This window comes from Dysidea avara, chromosome 6 (assembly GCF_963678975.1).
Source record: "Dysidea avara chromosome 6, odDysAvar1.4, whole genome shotgun sequence".
NCBI classification, from domain to species: domain Eukaryota; kingdom Metazoa; phylum Porifera; class Demospongiae; order Dictyoceratida; family Dysideidae; genus Dysidea; species Dysidea avara.
This window is the reverse complement of record NC_089277.1, coordinates 15109454-15122765: the sequence shown is the minus strand read 5'-3', so window position 1 is coordinate 15122765 and position 13312 is coordinate 15109454. Positions and strand designations below refer to the sequence as shown.

General features: G+C 36.9%; 1 protein-coding gene across 1 annotated transcript; it reads right to left on the bottom strand.

The window, feature by feature from the left end:
• Positions 1-960: 960 nt before the first annotated feature.
• Positions 961-13060, bottom strand: LOC136258616 (zinc finger-containing ubiquitin peptidase 1-like). Its single transcript, XM_066051957.1, has 11 exons — positions 12920-13060; positions 10995-11072; positions 9382-9476; positions 6165-6201; positions 5710-5895; positions 3963-4025; positions 3807-3912; positions 3125-3426; positions 2992-3075; positions 1525-1751; positions 961-1163 (listed from the first exon to the last, which is right to left on the bottom strand). The coding sequence occupies exons 1-11, from the start codon at positions 12999-13001 to the stop codon at positions 1125-1127; spliced, it is 1299 nt and encodes a 432-aa protein (XP_065908029.1). The 5' UTR covers positions 13002-13060; the 3' UTR covers positions 961-1124.
• Positions 13061-13312: the final 252 nt, after the last annotated feature.

Genomic DNA, 13312 nt, shown 5'->3' with positions numbered 1-13312 from the left:
TATGGTATTATTAACTGAGGGTAAAGCCTCATTTGCAGTATTATTTCTGACGAGAATCAAATGATAGAATACCTCAAGGAGGATCAGATTTGAGACCTTTGGTTTTCCCCAACAGGTAGAGGTGTGCGATTCTCTAGATATCAGAAGACTTATTGAGATTAGGATGATAGGTTAATTTTATCTAGATAATAGTAAACTTCCGTAAATTACTTGTATATTAAGGAATATCTGATGGTGTAGTCTCCCACCACTTGGGCACTGTACTAAAACAAACTTTCACTTTTTATACTCTTCAAAATTGTAATTTGCTCACTTTACTGGTTACATAATTGGCAGTTGACTATATAGTATGTATTTGTTTCAATTATCTAGATATGTTAGATAATCGAGATATCTTCAAAAAGAAATACCGAGATATGCCTAAATTTGTTATCGCACACCTCTAAATCGACTACACTATAACGTTTTGTGTAGCTATGTACATGCAATTGTATCATATATATATATTTACTGGGCAACCAGGTCAGTTACCTCTCACAACAAAGCTCTCCCACATAATATACATGTGGTGGTAGATGCATGCATGAACACTAGCATAAAAGCTGATAAGTATGTGAAGCACATAATATTAATATAGGAGTATAGCAGTCAAAATGCTATTATACCAGGTTTATTGTCAGCTATAAATTTGTGCTGTCTATAGCTACATGTCTTAAATTCTCTTGACACCTTTTAATTATAATTAGCACCTATTCAATGCAGGCACATGATGGTTGTGGCCATTAAACTTGAGGTAATTACACTTCATGGCATTTTAAAATACAAAAATTCAGAGTCTAGATTATATATATACACTGCACACATGGATGGAATCAATGGAGGCCACAAATTTTAATGTCATGCAGCCATAATTATGAACTATAGTTTTGCACAAAATTACTTCTTTTTAGTATAATTTATTTTAATTTGATATAATTAAATATTTTAACATTTGTGTACTCCTAGTCTGTACACGATCAAAAAGAAATTACACATCATTTTGCAATAGGTTTTTTTTGTACAAGATATAGTTTATAATGCATGTATTTAAATAATTATTATGTACACTGGAATAACACAATTATTTAATCAAATCTCTGATACACCTTCACAATTTTTGCTGCCTGCAATTCCAAATATGTACGTGTGATTAACTTGACAACACAAGTACATGCAAGAGATAAGTACATCTGATAAGGCTATACTATTGTTGTTTCATATCTCCACATGTTGTTTCTTTAATGTTGCTTCATCACATAGACTATAATTATGATGGCTGAGAGCAGCTATACAACAAAATTGCATTCTCTGTCATGTGATCATGAGCTAATTAAAAAAAACTGCCTGCTTGCACTGTTATTTTGAGCATTAGGGCATAAGTGATAACTATGTATGTTAAATGCCAGTTTAAATGATGGAGAATTATTTATTTGCTACAATTACTGGGATTTATCACCTCCCATTTGCTATATCTGTCACACTTACTTCTCTTTCTTCACTTGATAGTAATCCATCTACAAACACTATTTCATATTGTTCATGTTTTTCTTGTGATATACTTCTCCTCATGTTTCTTTGTATGGCTGTGCCACGTGAAGGGGTGAAGACTTTTAACATGAATCTTTTTTGCTTCAGAGGATCAAACAGTAATAGGAACATCTTATTCTGATCCCTGCATGATTGTTCTAGGCCAACAATTGTTCTGCTGTGACCTATGTACATAAAATAACACTTGAAATACTTTTACTCATTTGTAGTGACCATGTCAAGTAGGTCCCGAAATAATTTGCTATGTTAATGTTTCTCACCCTGATATTCAGGTATTCTTCAATATCAACAAAACACTTATTGCAGTGATATGGTAATAGCTACAGTAGGACCTCGTTTATCCGGACCCCAAACATCCGGACACTCGGTAACCGAATGGGTCTGAAGTACTGCACGTGACTAATAATTGAAGGTTATTAGCTTGCCAGCTGGAGGGAAGCCATTTAAAGACATTGGCATGTAATTAGATTGAGGACAGTTAGGTGGTAATCATTGGTTAGGTGGTAATCATTGGTTAATTTGTTGATAGTTTGGTGGTGACCACAGACCAAACCCTAGCAGACAGTGGGGTATCCTACTTGTATTGAAGTGCTAAGTGCTCTTATTGCAGTGTTGACCATTAGTAACATTGAGTATAGTGCTGTAACAAATAGCAATTTTTACTATTCGAATAGTTGTGAACAAAACGACCGAATATTCGATTATTCTTTAAGCTTATATTTCTATTGAATAAGTACTGAAACCTTTTGTTAGGGAGCAAGGTAAAGCCTAAGAGCTATTTCTATCTTTTCTAAATAGAATTTTACAGCATAGATACATCACTTCATTCACAATCTTAAGTTTCAAGGCTGGCTTTTCCATCTGAATACAGTGTACAAAGTGCTAACGATTATTCGAATAGTGTTAATGAATCGAATAGTGTTAATGAATCGAATAGTGTCATGCCGACCGAATAGTCAAATAACCGAATAATCGTTTCAGCACTAGTCGAGTACCATCATTTAACAGGTATATAGTGAATAAGTGACTGCATTTGTGTATGCACTAATGGATGATTCAAAGTTACGGATCATCCAAAGTTATGAACAGGGCTTAGCCCCAGCGGGTTCGGATAGACGAGGTCCCACTGTATACGGAACATTAAGAAACATTATGCAATCCCCTGTTGCAAAGACTATGATGAGATTATGTAACTGAGGTGTGCACTACTGAAAGAATTTCCTGAGTTACACAGCACTGATTCACCCTTAGCATGGATACCAGAATTGTTTGCCAAGTTAATAGCTGGTGCTATGCCAATTATGCTTATTAATGAGGTCACCAAGTGGGTCCTATATACAACCTAATATGTACTGGAAAACACTTTGTAGCTTACTGTACACAAGCAAGAAAACACAATAGTACCTTGGTGCTGCAGGTACAGTGGAGGTAATGTCCCTGAATCAGCAGTACCAATAGTGGACATAGCAGCAGCAGCAGCAGCAACTTCTATACAATAAGTTTCCAATATAGGCACCAATGATTCCCTTTAACTTACTACTACTGCCAAGCTTAGTCCTTTTTCTACCAGGCTCTCCATGGAAATCTTGTTCGCTGCTTTCAGTACAAGATTCAGATTCTGCTAAATTGTTGCCACCACATGCTGTGTGGCCTGTTTTCTTTTCAGTAGTTACATCACTAGTTACTGTAGAGGATGATGAAGGTAACTCTGATTGCTCTGTTGTTTCTAATCGTTGTCCTGAGAGTTTTGATTTCGTGAAATAATCCTTTACCCACTGAAACAACTTGGGATGAGTGGAGTGATTTCCAGAAGGTTTTGTAAAGTCAACCACTTCAGCACTACAAGTTGTACATACAAGTAAAAAAAAGAAGTGATACAACCATATATTTTTGTAATTGTACACATGTCAATGCAAGTGTGCGTACTATTTAAGAAATCCATACTCTACATTCATATAAAACTGAATGGATAGAAATTTCGGAGGGAAAAATTCTGTGGTTTAGTGTTGTCACATTTTCAGGAGGATACACAATGTATTCTGTACGCAAGGCATTGAATGTGCTCCTTTCGAGAATGAAGGATTTTATCAATTCAGTAAAGACCACAAAACAGCAATGATTTTGACTTTCCTGTCAATATAGTACAGAGGTGTATGTAGGCATAGTGTATAAGTTAGCAGTGCATCAGTCTGATGAGAACACAATATAGGATAAATTACCGGATCCTAAGGTATCTGAGTAGAGCAGCTACTTCAGTAGTACCAATCCACTTTTTAGTACCTACTAATTTTCCATTTAGTTCTTCACGTCCTTTAGGATCAAACCCTACAAGTACACAGCATATGGCTGACACATGTTGACATATAGCAAGGTACCTTCTTGCCATGCCTTCTCTATTGTCTGCTGTAACTCCAGTATGGTTGGTATTCCAGCGAATACTAGGTACATACAATAATAATAAATTGCATAAGATTATGAAAATATTCAACATCTTATTCAGTTACTAGACGCTGAATAGAATAAAAGATTTGTATACTTTTATTCCATAGTTGCTACTACAGTTATTACTTACTCCATTAGGTCTAATATGTTAAACTACAAGCCTAACAATTAATGGGTAAAAATGTAGTTACTCAATATTATAACAATAGCTCAATAGTAATATGCTATGTTAGACTCTATTTAGGCTGTTTTGGATGGGTAATAAATCTCATATACTCCACCTTGTTATCTAATATATGCCACGCCTTCAGGCACAATATAACATATGCTCAGAACTAGGTTTATCCAATCACTATGCATTTTTCACGTGCAGTGATGTAATGAGGGCACTTATTTTCTCACGTGAGCATGCATAGTTGCCATGATGTTAGTATTATTGCAAGAAAACCAGCTGCTTTTGCCGAGCCTATGGCAGAAACAGTCGTGGATGAGATAAGTAGTCCGAGTGTAACATGAAATAGAGTCTAAAGCAGTTATACAGGCACAATGTGGAGTCTATGAAATTTATAAACCCTCAGGCCCTTTGTAGTGCCCTCGCTTCGCTTGTGCGGGCCTTCGGGTTTATAAATTTCATAGACTCCACATTGTGCCTGTATACCATTTACAAATTGGTGATTGGTAAACCTATTTAGTGGTGGATCTAAGGGGGTTTCTGAGGTTTTGACAGAGACCCCCTTTCTCAGTGGCAGTCTAGCTATTGTTGTATTGACATTTTGTCTGTATTTCAGTAACATGCATTCAATTTCATTTAACTGACTTCAATTATAGTTTACTTTTCACCTCCTACTGCATTAACAATCAAGATACTCTAATAGAGCAGTCAAGTAACTACTCTACTGGACCAATCAAAACTATACAATTTATAATAGTTACAACATTTGTCCTTTTGTCTTAATTATACTATTTATAGTTTAAAGCATTGGATTGTTAACTAAAAGTAGCTGATCTCAAAGCTTCCAAGACCTAATTTGGCAAAACCACCGATCTATGCACATCAATAGATTGTGAGATAAGCGATTTAATCCAGTATAGCTTGGAAAGGTCAAAAGCTTCGGGTTTGAAATTTTCCACATGAATGCAGCCAACCATAGTGTTTATTTTACTTTAATCCAAAACAAGGTAACTAGTGATATAACCATGATTTGAGCACCGTTTTCATGGCGGTATCTGTAACACAAGCACGTCATTATGGGTGGTGGTTGGGTGATTGATATATGAACAGAAAATGGCCAAGTGGGTCATACGGTGTCTCCAGTCTTAATATTGGACTCCCAAAGCTGCTCATGTCACTAGTCTTGTGTTTCAGCTGGCCAGTGGCATTACAAGGTGCCGGAACATTCCCGGCACACGCCACTCAGGAAAAGTAGCCTGATAAAATCAGAGGTATGATTGTGGTGCAAATGTGTAGAGTATTGGTGTGGCTATCCATTCATGGTGAAAAGTATACTTCACTTGTGTGTGCGTAGATCAACGATTCGCATATACTCTAATTGAGTAGATATTTTGGATTACTGGTTGTGATTGTAGGTGTAATGTAAAGATGCACTATTGGCAGCAATCTGACAAACTAGTTCTGTTCTTTATATAGTGCTCAAGTAATTTAGCTACAATAAGTTCTACCTGACTTAATATGGTCAGCATAGACAGGATCGTCCAACAAACAAGAAAATATCATCTGAGCATTCCGGTAGCCACAACCCCACCCAATATCTTCTGCAGTAGAGTAAATGTGAGCTGTATCCCTCGACAACCAGTAATGGCTATCTCTGATTGTTTTATAATGAGCATTCACAGCATCCATGATTCCTATCAACACAAAGTGATCATATAAGTACAGTGGACCCTCAGTCATCCGAACCCCAGTATTCTTAGACAATGTTCAGATAAGTGATTTGTTCAGATAACTAAAGCCCATACATTTATATACAGAGTAATAGAACATACAACTGCACTCAAAATACTCTAATAGAACAATCAAAATTTCAGATAAACAAGGGTCGGATAACTGGGGGGTCTACTGTACATATGATACTGTATGATAACTCAAACGTGTTCCAGCTTTTAAAGTCTTGTACCTCTAGTGATCACACCTTCATACTCAATGGATACGTCCTGTGAAATCATATAACAGATAAATGCTGATATGCTATACCCTAAGCAAGAGTAATGTAAGGTATATTGACCTCCCTACCATTAAAGGAGGACTAACAGACAAGTTTTGAAACAAATTCTTTATTACTGTACTGAACTTCTACAACACAATCACTGTATCAAAGGAATAATGATATGATGTATAGAACTATAATACCATGTACGTACTAATTTGCGAGGGAAGTAATTTTCGCGGATTGACAATCTCAAGATTTTCGCATTTTAATTACTTGTTTTTCACTGAGGTTATTATTAGAAAGCAAGTAGTACTGTTAAGTAAGCTCCCCCCCCCATAAAATGATGGGTGCTATCCAAAACGCCATCTTTAAAAATCTCCTAGAGACATCTTGTGTGATGAAAATCACCTTTATGGAATAATCTTAGACCATCTAACATCAAATACAGCAATAAAAACAAGAAAACTCTTACAAATATAGAATTTTAAAAAACTGCCAAAACTACATAACAACACATGGCCACCATTTCATGCCACTTACAGGTGGCATGTTATATATTCTTCTTCATGCAAGGAAACCATACCAAGGCATTATTTTCCATATTGACACTTTCCTAAGAACATAGTTAAAATTTGAAGCACTCAAGAGGGAGTAGACAATGGCGGATCCAGGATGGGGCATTTGGGGCAAATGCCCCCCCCCCCCCCCTTCAAGAAATTGCATACAAGATCGAGATACTCTAATAGAGCAGTCAATTACTCTAATAAAGCAGTCACAATGTTCATGAGGCAGTGCAGCTTACTTATGAAGCTATAAATAGGATTTTATTTTACATAACATACGTGATATAATATATTTGGTAAAGGATAACTAGCTGTTATTGTTGTGACCTTTTTTTTTTTTTTTTTTTTTTTTGGTCTTCAACTTTTTTCAGCAAGGTGCCCCCCCTCTTTCCAGACTCTGGATCCGCCCCTGGTAGATACGTGTAGCTGTGCTTATGAAACAATTGCATCAGACCACACCCTTAAATGATCAAAACACGATGCTGCACTTTGGGTGAACATCGCCCTTAATGGCATAGCTGCATTCAGTAGTGAGCAAGACATGGCATTGAGCCACACCCCTTTAATATATTGTCAGCAGCAAGATGGAGATACTTTAATAAGGCAGTATATTATAGCTATGCAGTGCTGTTAAAAATTGTAGGATTTCTGCAATAAAAAAGTGGTGCAACAAGAAATACGAATGATGATAGTTATAGTCTATGTGGAAAAATCCCTATGGTATTATAAACATGCCAAACATAGGGATTTTCTCACATAGGCTAGCAGTGTTGGGTAAGTTACTTTTAAAATGTAACTAATTACATATTACATATTACTTGCAACTGAACTATTTAGTTATAGTTACATATTACCCATAAAATAAAGTAATTGTAATAATATGTATATGTTAAAGCATAGCCGCGAGTGCTTTAAATGATTTATGGAACTTTCTAGTCGTGTACTGAGCTTCACCATATACTAGGACTCGTAATTAACAAGCATTGCATGAACTATTAGCAGCCTGAACGCACACAAACTAGTTTAACAAAGTAACTCACGCGTATTTGGCATAGTAGATGTTCATCGCGTCTTTTGGCAGGTTTTGCTCGCAACCCACAATCGATTCTCTTGTGAGTCACATGGTGAAGTATTTCCGTGATATCTCCAGGACTTGTCCGTTTACATTAACAAACGTAACAGCAACGTTACCTTCTCCCACCCATCATCGAAGCATTTAGGTACTATAAAAGCAATCCAGTGGTGAAACTCGTATTGGCTGGGGTGATTGATCACTCAGCGCGGCGAGGCTATCAGCCTTCACCGGCTTGGATGATTAGTCGTACTGGTGCGAGCCCCGTAGGCTATTAGCCTACACTAAGGCACGTGGGCAACTGTGCTTTATTGCCCACAAAGAGTGCTTTATTGCACCGCAAAGAGTGCTTTATTCGTTCAATAAAGCACTCTTTGCGGTGCAATAAAGCACTCTTTGTGGTCGATGAAGCAGTTGGCCGGCTGAGAGTGTACTTTATGAAATTTAAAGTACACTTTTTCCTTTGATCTTGCCCACACAAAGTTCTATAATACATTTTATGTTCATAATATAAAAAGAGAGGAGAGTATCTTACTACAGTATAGCCTGTATAAATGCGTATCTTGAAGTAATGCAGTAAAACTTTGATTTCTTTAGGATATCATGTCAACATGTAAAGTGTTAAGGAGTGTTGACAATGCCATCAGTGGACTGTTTATTGAAGCCATAACTACAATGGTTATTGAAACTTAATGCTGAGTGCATGCCTGACCAACTAACACATTGAAAGTGACTATAGATTTTGCATCATAACTTGGAGATACAGGTTTATACAGGCTATATTGCAGTAGGACATTCTCCTCTCTTTTTATATTATGAACTCTTGATATTACTTTGTGTCCGCAGCCTTAAGCTGTCACGTGTGAAACTACCACCTTATCACGTGACACGATTGCGTTGTTGGACAATGTGCAAATCTTGGTTATAAGTAAGAAGCTGGTGAATAAGCTTCATTCGGTAGGCTTCATTACTTCGTTGTGGCTAGGCGTTACTCAGTGGATTACTAACGAGATTAGTAACTTCATTACTTGTAGTAATAATATTAGACTCGTTACAGTAACTATATTACTTAAATAACGCGTTACATTTGTAAGTAAAGTAACTTGAGCTATATTTACCTGTTTTTATAGCGTATTTCATTATATTACTTAGTTACCACAAAAGCAATAATATTATGTAACGCGTTACATAACTCCCAACACTGTAGGCTAGCTTGCCGTGAAACTATTTTTAGGGCTGATTTCTGTCAATATTTTATCATGGGGAGGTACAAACCTGCTGTACACTGTTTGAGTAACTAATAAAATATATTGTGCATCTGGAAATGTATATTCACCTCCTTGAGCCACATCAGCCTTTCTAGGTGGTCTTTCTCAATAAATAAATTAAATCAAAACTATATTTATATATATGCCAAGACAGTATACCTGAATTTGTTCTGCTGACAATTTAAGACTTTATGGAAGTATGTCAAACATTGTAGGACTTGAGGTACTTGTTAAGACCCACAAGGTATACTTACACAATATTATAATATTTAATTTCATACTTGTGGTGTTGAGGTAATGTGAACTTGATCTTGTGGAAGACTCTCCTGTTCGAAGCTATGAGCATATAGATGGTCAGCCAGGCTATCAAATAACACTAAAAGAAAATCAATTTTACTGATCATTAATAGAACCATCAATGGAAAAAAAAATCCAATAAATTAGGCAGAAGGTGTATGCAGATTTATAAAAACAGTTTCCATTGCAGCTTTTTGACTGTTCTATTAGAATATTCAGTAATACCAGTTTGTTTTATTAAGAGTGTCACAACCTTTTCCATCACAATTGGTACACTATAATGTGAGATGTCATTGTTTGGTTGACATATCTTGAAGGTTTGCCCATTCTGTGGTGAATCTCAGATATGGGAAACCTGGAATTAAGTATGTCAAGGAAATACGAAGCCCTTGAAATGGGTATCCATATGGATGGCCTTGTTAGAGATACTGTACCATTATAGTGTTTGGGATTTTGGCATTGTGGTGATCTTATTAATGAGGTGAAGAAGTACACCTTAGCTATGTTGGGACCTACTTGATAGCAGGTTATTTTCAAGGATAAAAAATTTACCATTCAAAATTTAAGGGAAATTTTTACTTCTTCAGGATCTTGCATGCATTTATAATACTTTAATTTTGATAGAAGTACAAATTTCAATGGGGAGAATTTTCACGGATTGCAGCCAATCCATGAAAGTACTATACAGTAGTATGTGCTAACTTTCAAAGTAAATGATATACGTATGGTGCATTTGACAAACAATGTAGTACATAGTCATGTGTAACATCAAGAGTTAATAATAGTAGGGAGGGAGAGTGTCTAACGCTCAATAGGCCTGTATAAAATGAGCGCGTAAGACAATCTGGCTTCTTGGCCAGACGTGTTGATTGCATGAAGGGAGATGTGAAATGAGGCACGCCGCAGAAGGACATTATCGATACTACTAACTGTTCACGAATCAGTCTCGTGAGCAACGTGCGAGGCAACGTGTGCAATCAAACATGTCGATTTGTGATGAACAGCCCTAGGTATACTACTGGCCGAAATTGAAGCAGAAACAGTTCATGCAGCCTAGCAAGAAGAAGCGTCAGAGAAGATCAATGAGGAAAAGCGGAGATGAAGCACGCTCGGAAGCACAGGTAGAATTACATCACGAATCTACCGTTCAGCCACGTCCCGAGGTATAAAGCCCAAGAAGAAGCGTCAGTCGAGGAGTGATGAGCCGGAAGTAACGAAGAAGAAGTGTCAGACGAAAGCAATGGCAAGGAAAAGAAGCGGCGCCGATGAAACACAGCCTGAAGAATCCCAACCTAAGAAAAAGCGCCAGATGAAAGTTATGAACGATTTCTCTCTGGTTCTTCCATCACTCCCTGTAGTAGCCATCTTCGCATCACTGCTTTCTCACCAACTATCGATTTTGCAAGGCCATACAAAATGTGACATAACGTGTTTATTGCGGTCATCAGCACTATAGGAAATTACAAAGGTATACGATAATAAGCGGGGTGCTCTACGCGCTCATTTTATACAGGCCTATTGAGCATTAGACACTCTCCTTCCCTACTATTATTAACTCTTGGTAACATGTATACACTATGTATCTTTGAAGACTTACAAGTGGCTCCACAGCCTGGATGAGGACACTGAACTTGGTCATTGTCATCATCATCATCATCTAAAAGTATTACTTGATCTGCAAAACAGAAACGTTTACTGATATGATACATTGAAAATTTTTGCATGGAAATGGCACAAAGATTTTAAGTAGGTTTTACATATGCCTTCACTATAAAAGTTACTGGTTTATCTGATAGATGGACACATTACAGAGACTACATAAGAAAGCGATAAAATTTAAAGTATATAGCAAATGGCTTGACATTACTAATGAGACTGTAGTCAAAGGTGACGCTCCTCCGCTGGATAGCTCCTATGCAGTTTGTTATAATTTTAAGACATTATTTCTGCGTCACTACAATACCCTGAGGTCAAGTTTTTCAAATGTAATCCACTTGAAACCCAGCCCATCAAATTGATTACTGTACAAGTAGTGCTGAGCGATAGTAAAAATTTTACTATCACGATAGTTACTCATTAAATATCACGATAGTGAACACTATCCCGATAGTTTATGAAACACTTTACTCTTAACAAAGTCTTAGTTGTATAGCTATGATTTGCAGTCATATAGAAAGTTATTTTGCATGCACAGCACATTTGTTAATTAACTGCGTGGGCGGCCGATGAATATGGACTTTTGGTAAAGCTTTTACAGGCCACTCCTTTGTAAGAAAACTGGTAACACCAACTGTAAAACAGTATAGAAGGTTGTTAATACCATTTTAAAGCAGATCTGAGCTTATCATAATTATCACGATAGTGATATCCCTACTATCACGATAACGATAGTGATCTACTATCGCAATATATCGTACTATCACTCAGCCCTATGTACAAGTAAGTTTAACAGGAGAAAATTTTGATGATTTTCATTGCAATTTGTCCCACATTTAGTGTATTTCTCTTGTAACATTTATATTTTTAGTCCCACATGTTATAGCACAAGGTCCTAAGGACATGCTTACTACTAGGGCTGAAACAAATACTAATACTTGACAAGTACTTGTTAAGAACACATGACCCAGCTCACATGATGTATTTGTCATCAGGGAGTGACACAATGAAGGCTGAAGAGTTTGATTGCCATAATTGTTTGTCAGGGATACTAACATCAGTACTTTAAATACAGTGTGAGCGTCATTGTTGTTACTTGAAAAGCTGTAAACTGTTTAAGGTTGGTACAAAGCATGTCAAATGGATATATGACTACATGCAACTAGTATTCGTGAATATTCAATCGTTAACTCTAGAGAGTACTCGAATACTAAAAAACCATGATCGTTTCAGCCCTATTTACAATCGGCCGGAACCAGAGAACTAAGCAGTGGATCTGGCTTGACCTTATGAAGACAGTAGTTCTGTCTCACTGCAAAGAGTGCTAAATCAAATAATGTTCTGAAGACCTGAAACCTGCTGGCCCATGCGCTTCAAATTGACAACCGTATGCAAGGAATTCTGACATAATAAATAAAAATTTATTTACACTTCATCAGATTTGGCTAATTAAATGTTGACGAAAATCATAGATAATGTACTGTTAAAGGAATTTATGGGCATATATTTGATGAACACATTTAAATTCGACAAATTAAACCGTAGTTACTTGGGTCATCATTAACTTTCAGACTCCATTAGGGCCCTTCAATCAGTAGTTCAACAGTCTGCAGTATTTGTAGAACTATACTATATAATGTTGCTCATAAAGCAATCAGTTGTTCTCAACAAATTTTTTTTAGCATGTGATTGGAACACTATTTAATTTGTCCTGTTCTTGTTGCTTTTGTATGTTAGCACCGTAGCTTTATTTATTTTAGTTATAAGTTTCCTTGCCATACATAGGGTACCACTCTTATTTCCCGACGACCTGGAGCTACCACTTGGGAGCTACCCGGCACGACAATCGGAATCCTTAGTACATACCATTAAAATGGCTTTCCACGTGCTCCGTTTTCTGAAGTTCGTTCAGCTTCTGTAAATCAATATCACACACAGGACAGCTCATGGCGGTGGCGATGAAACCCAAGGATGTACCTCGTGAACTTTTATCCCGGGTGGCGCTTATCAATTAGAGATTATAAGTGCGCGTATTGATAAGCGCCTTGGTCTACCATCAGCTGGCCAAGTGCAGAGGGGGGGGAGGCGATTTGGGGGCTGAAGCCCCCCCCCCCCCTTCACTTTTAGACTTTACTTGATCAATACGGATCAATATGCTGAAGATTATAATGAAATTTTGTCTTAGCATAATTATATGATCATGCACTATTAAATAATACAAATACCCATATGCCCACCTTATAGCTAAAGACATTATCA

Excerpts from the sequence above, each read along its gene's own strand:
- LOC136258616 (XM_066051957.1), bottom strand. The coding sequence starts at position 13,001 with ATGAGCTGTCCTGTGTGTGATATTGATTTACAGAAGCTGAACGAACTT. Across the intron at positions 11,073-12,919 it reads CGTGGAAAGCCATTTTAATG|ATCAAGTAATACTTTTAGAT; the intron begins GTATGTACTAAG and ends TCTGTTTTGCAG. Across the intron at positions 3,913-3,962 it reads AGAGAAGGCATGGCAAGAAG|GGTTTGATCCTAAAGGACGT; the intron begins GTACCTTGCTAT and ends GTGTACTTGTAG.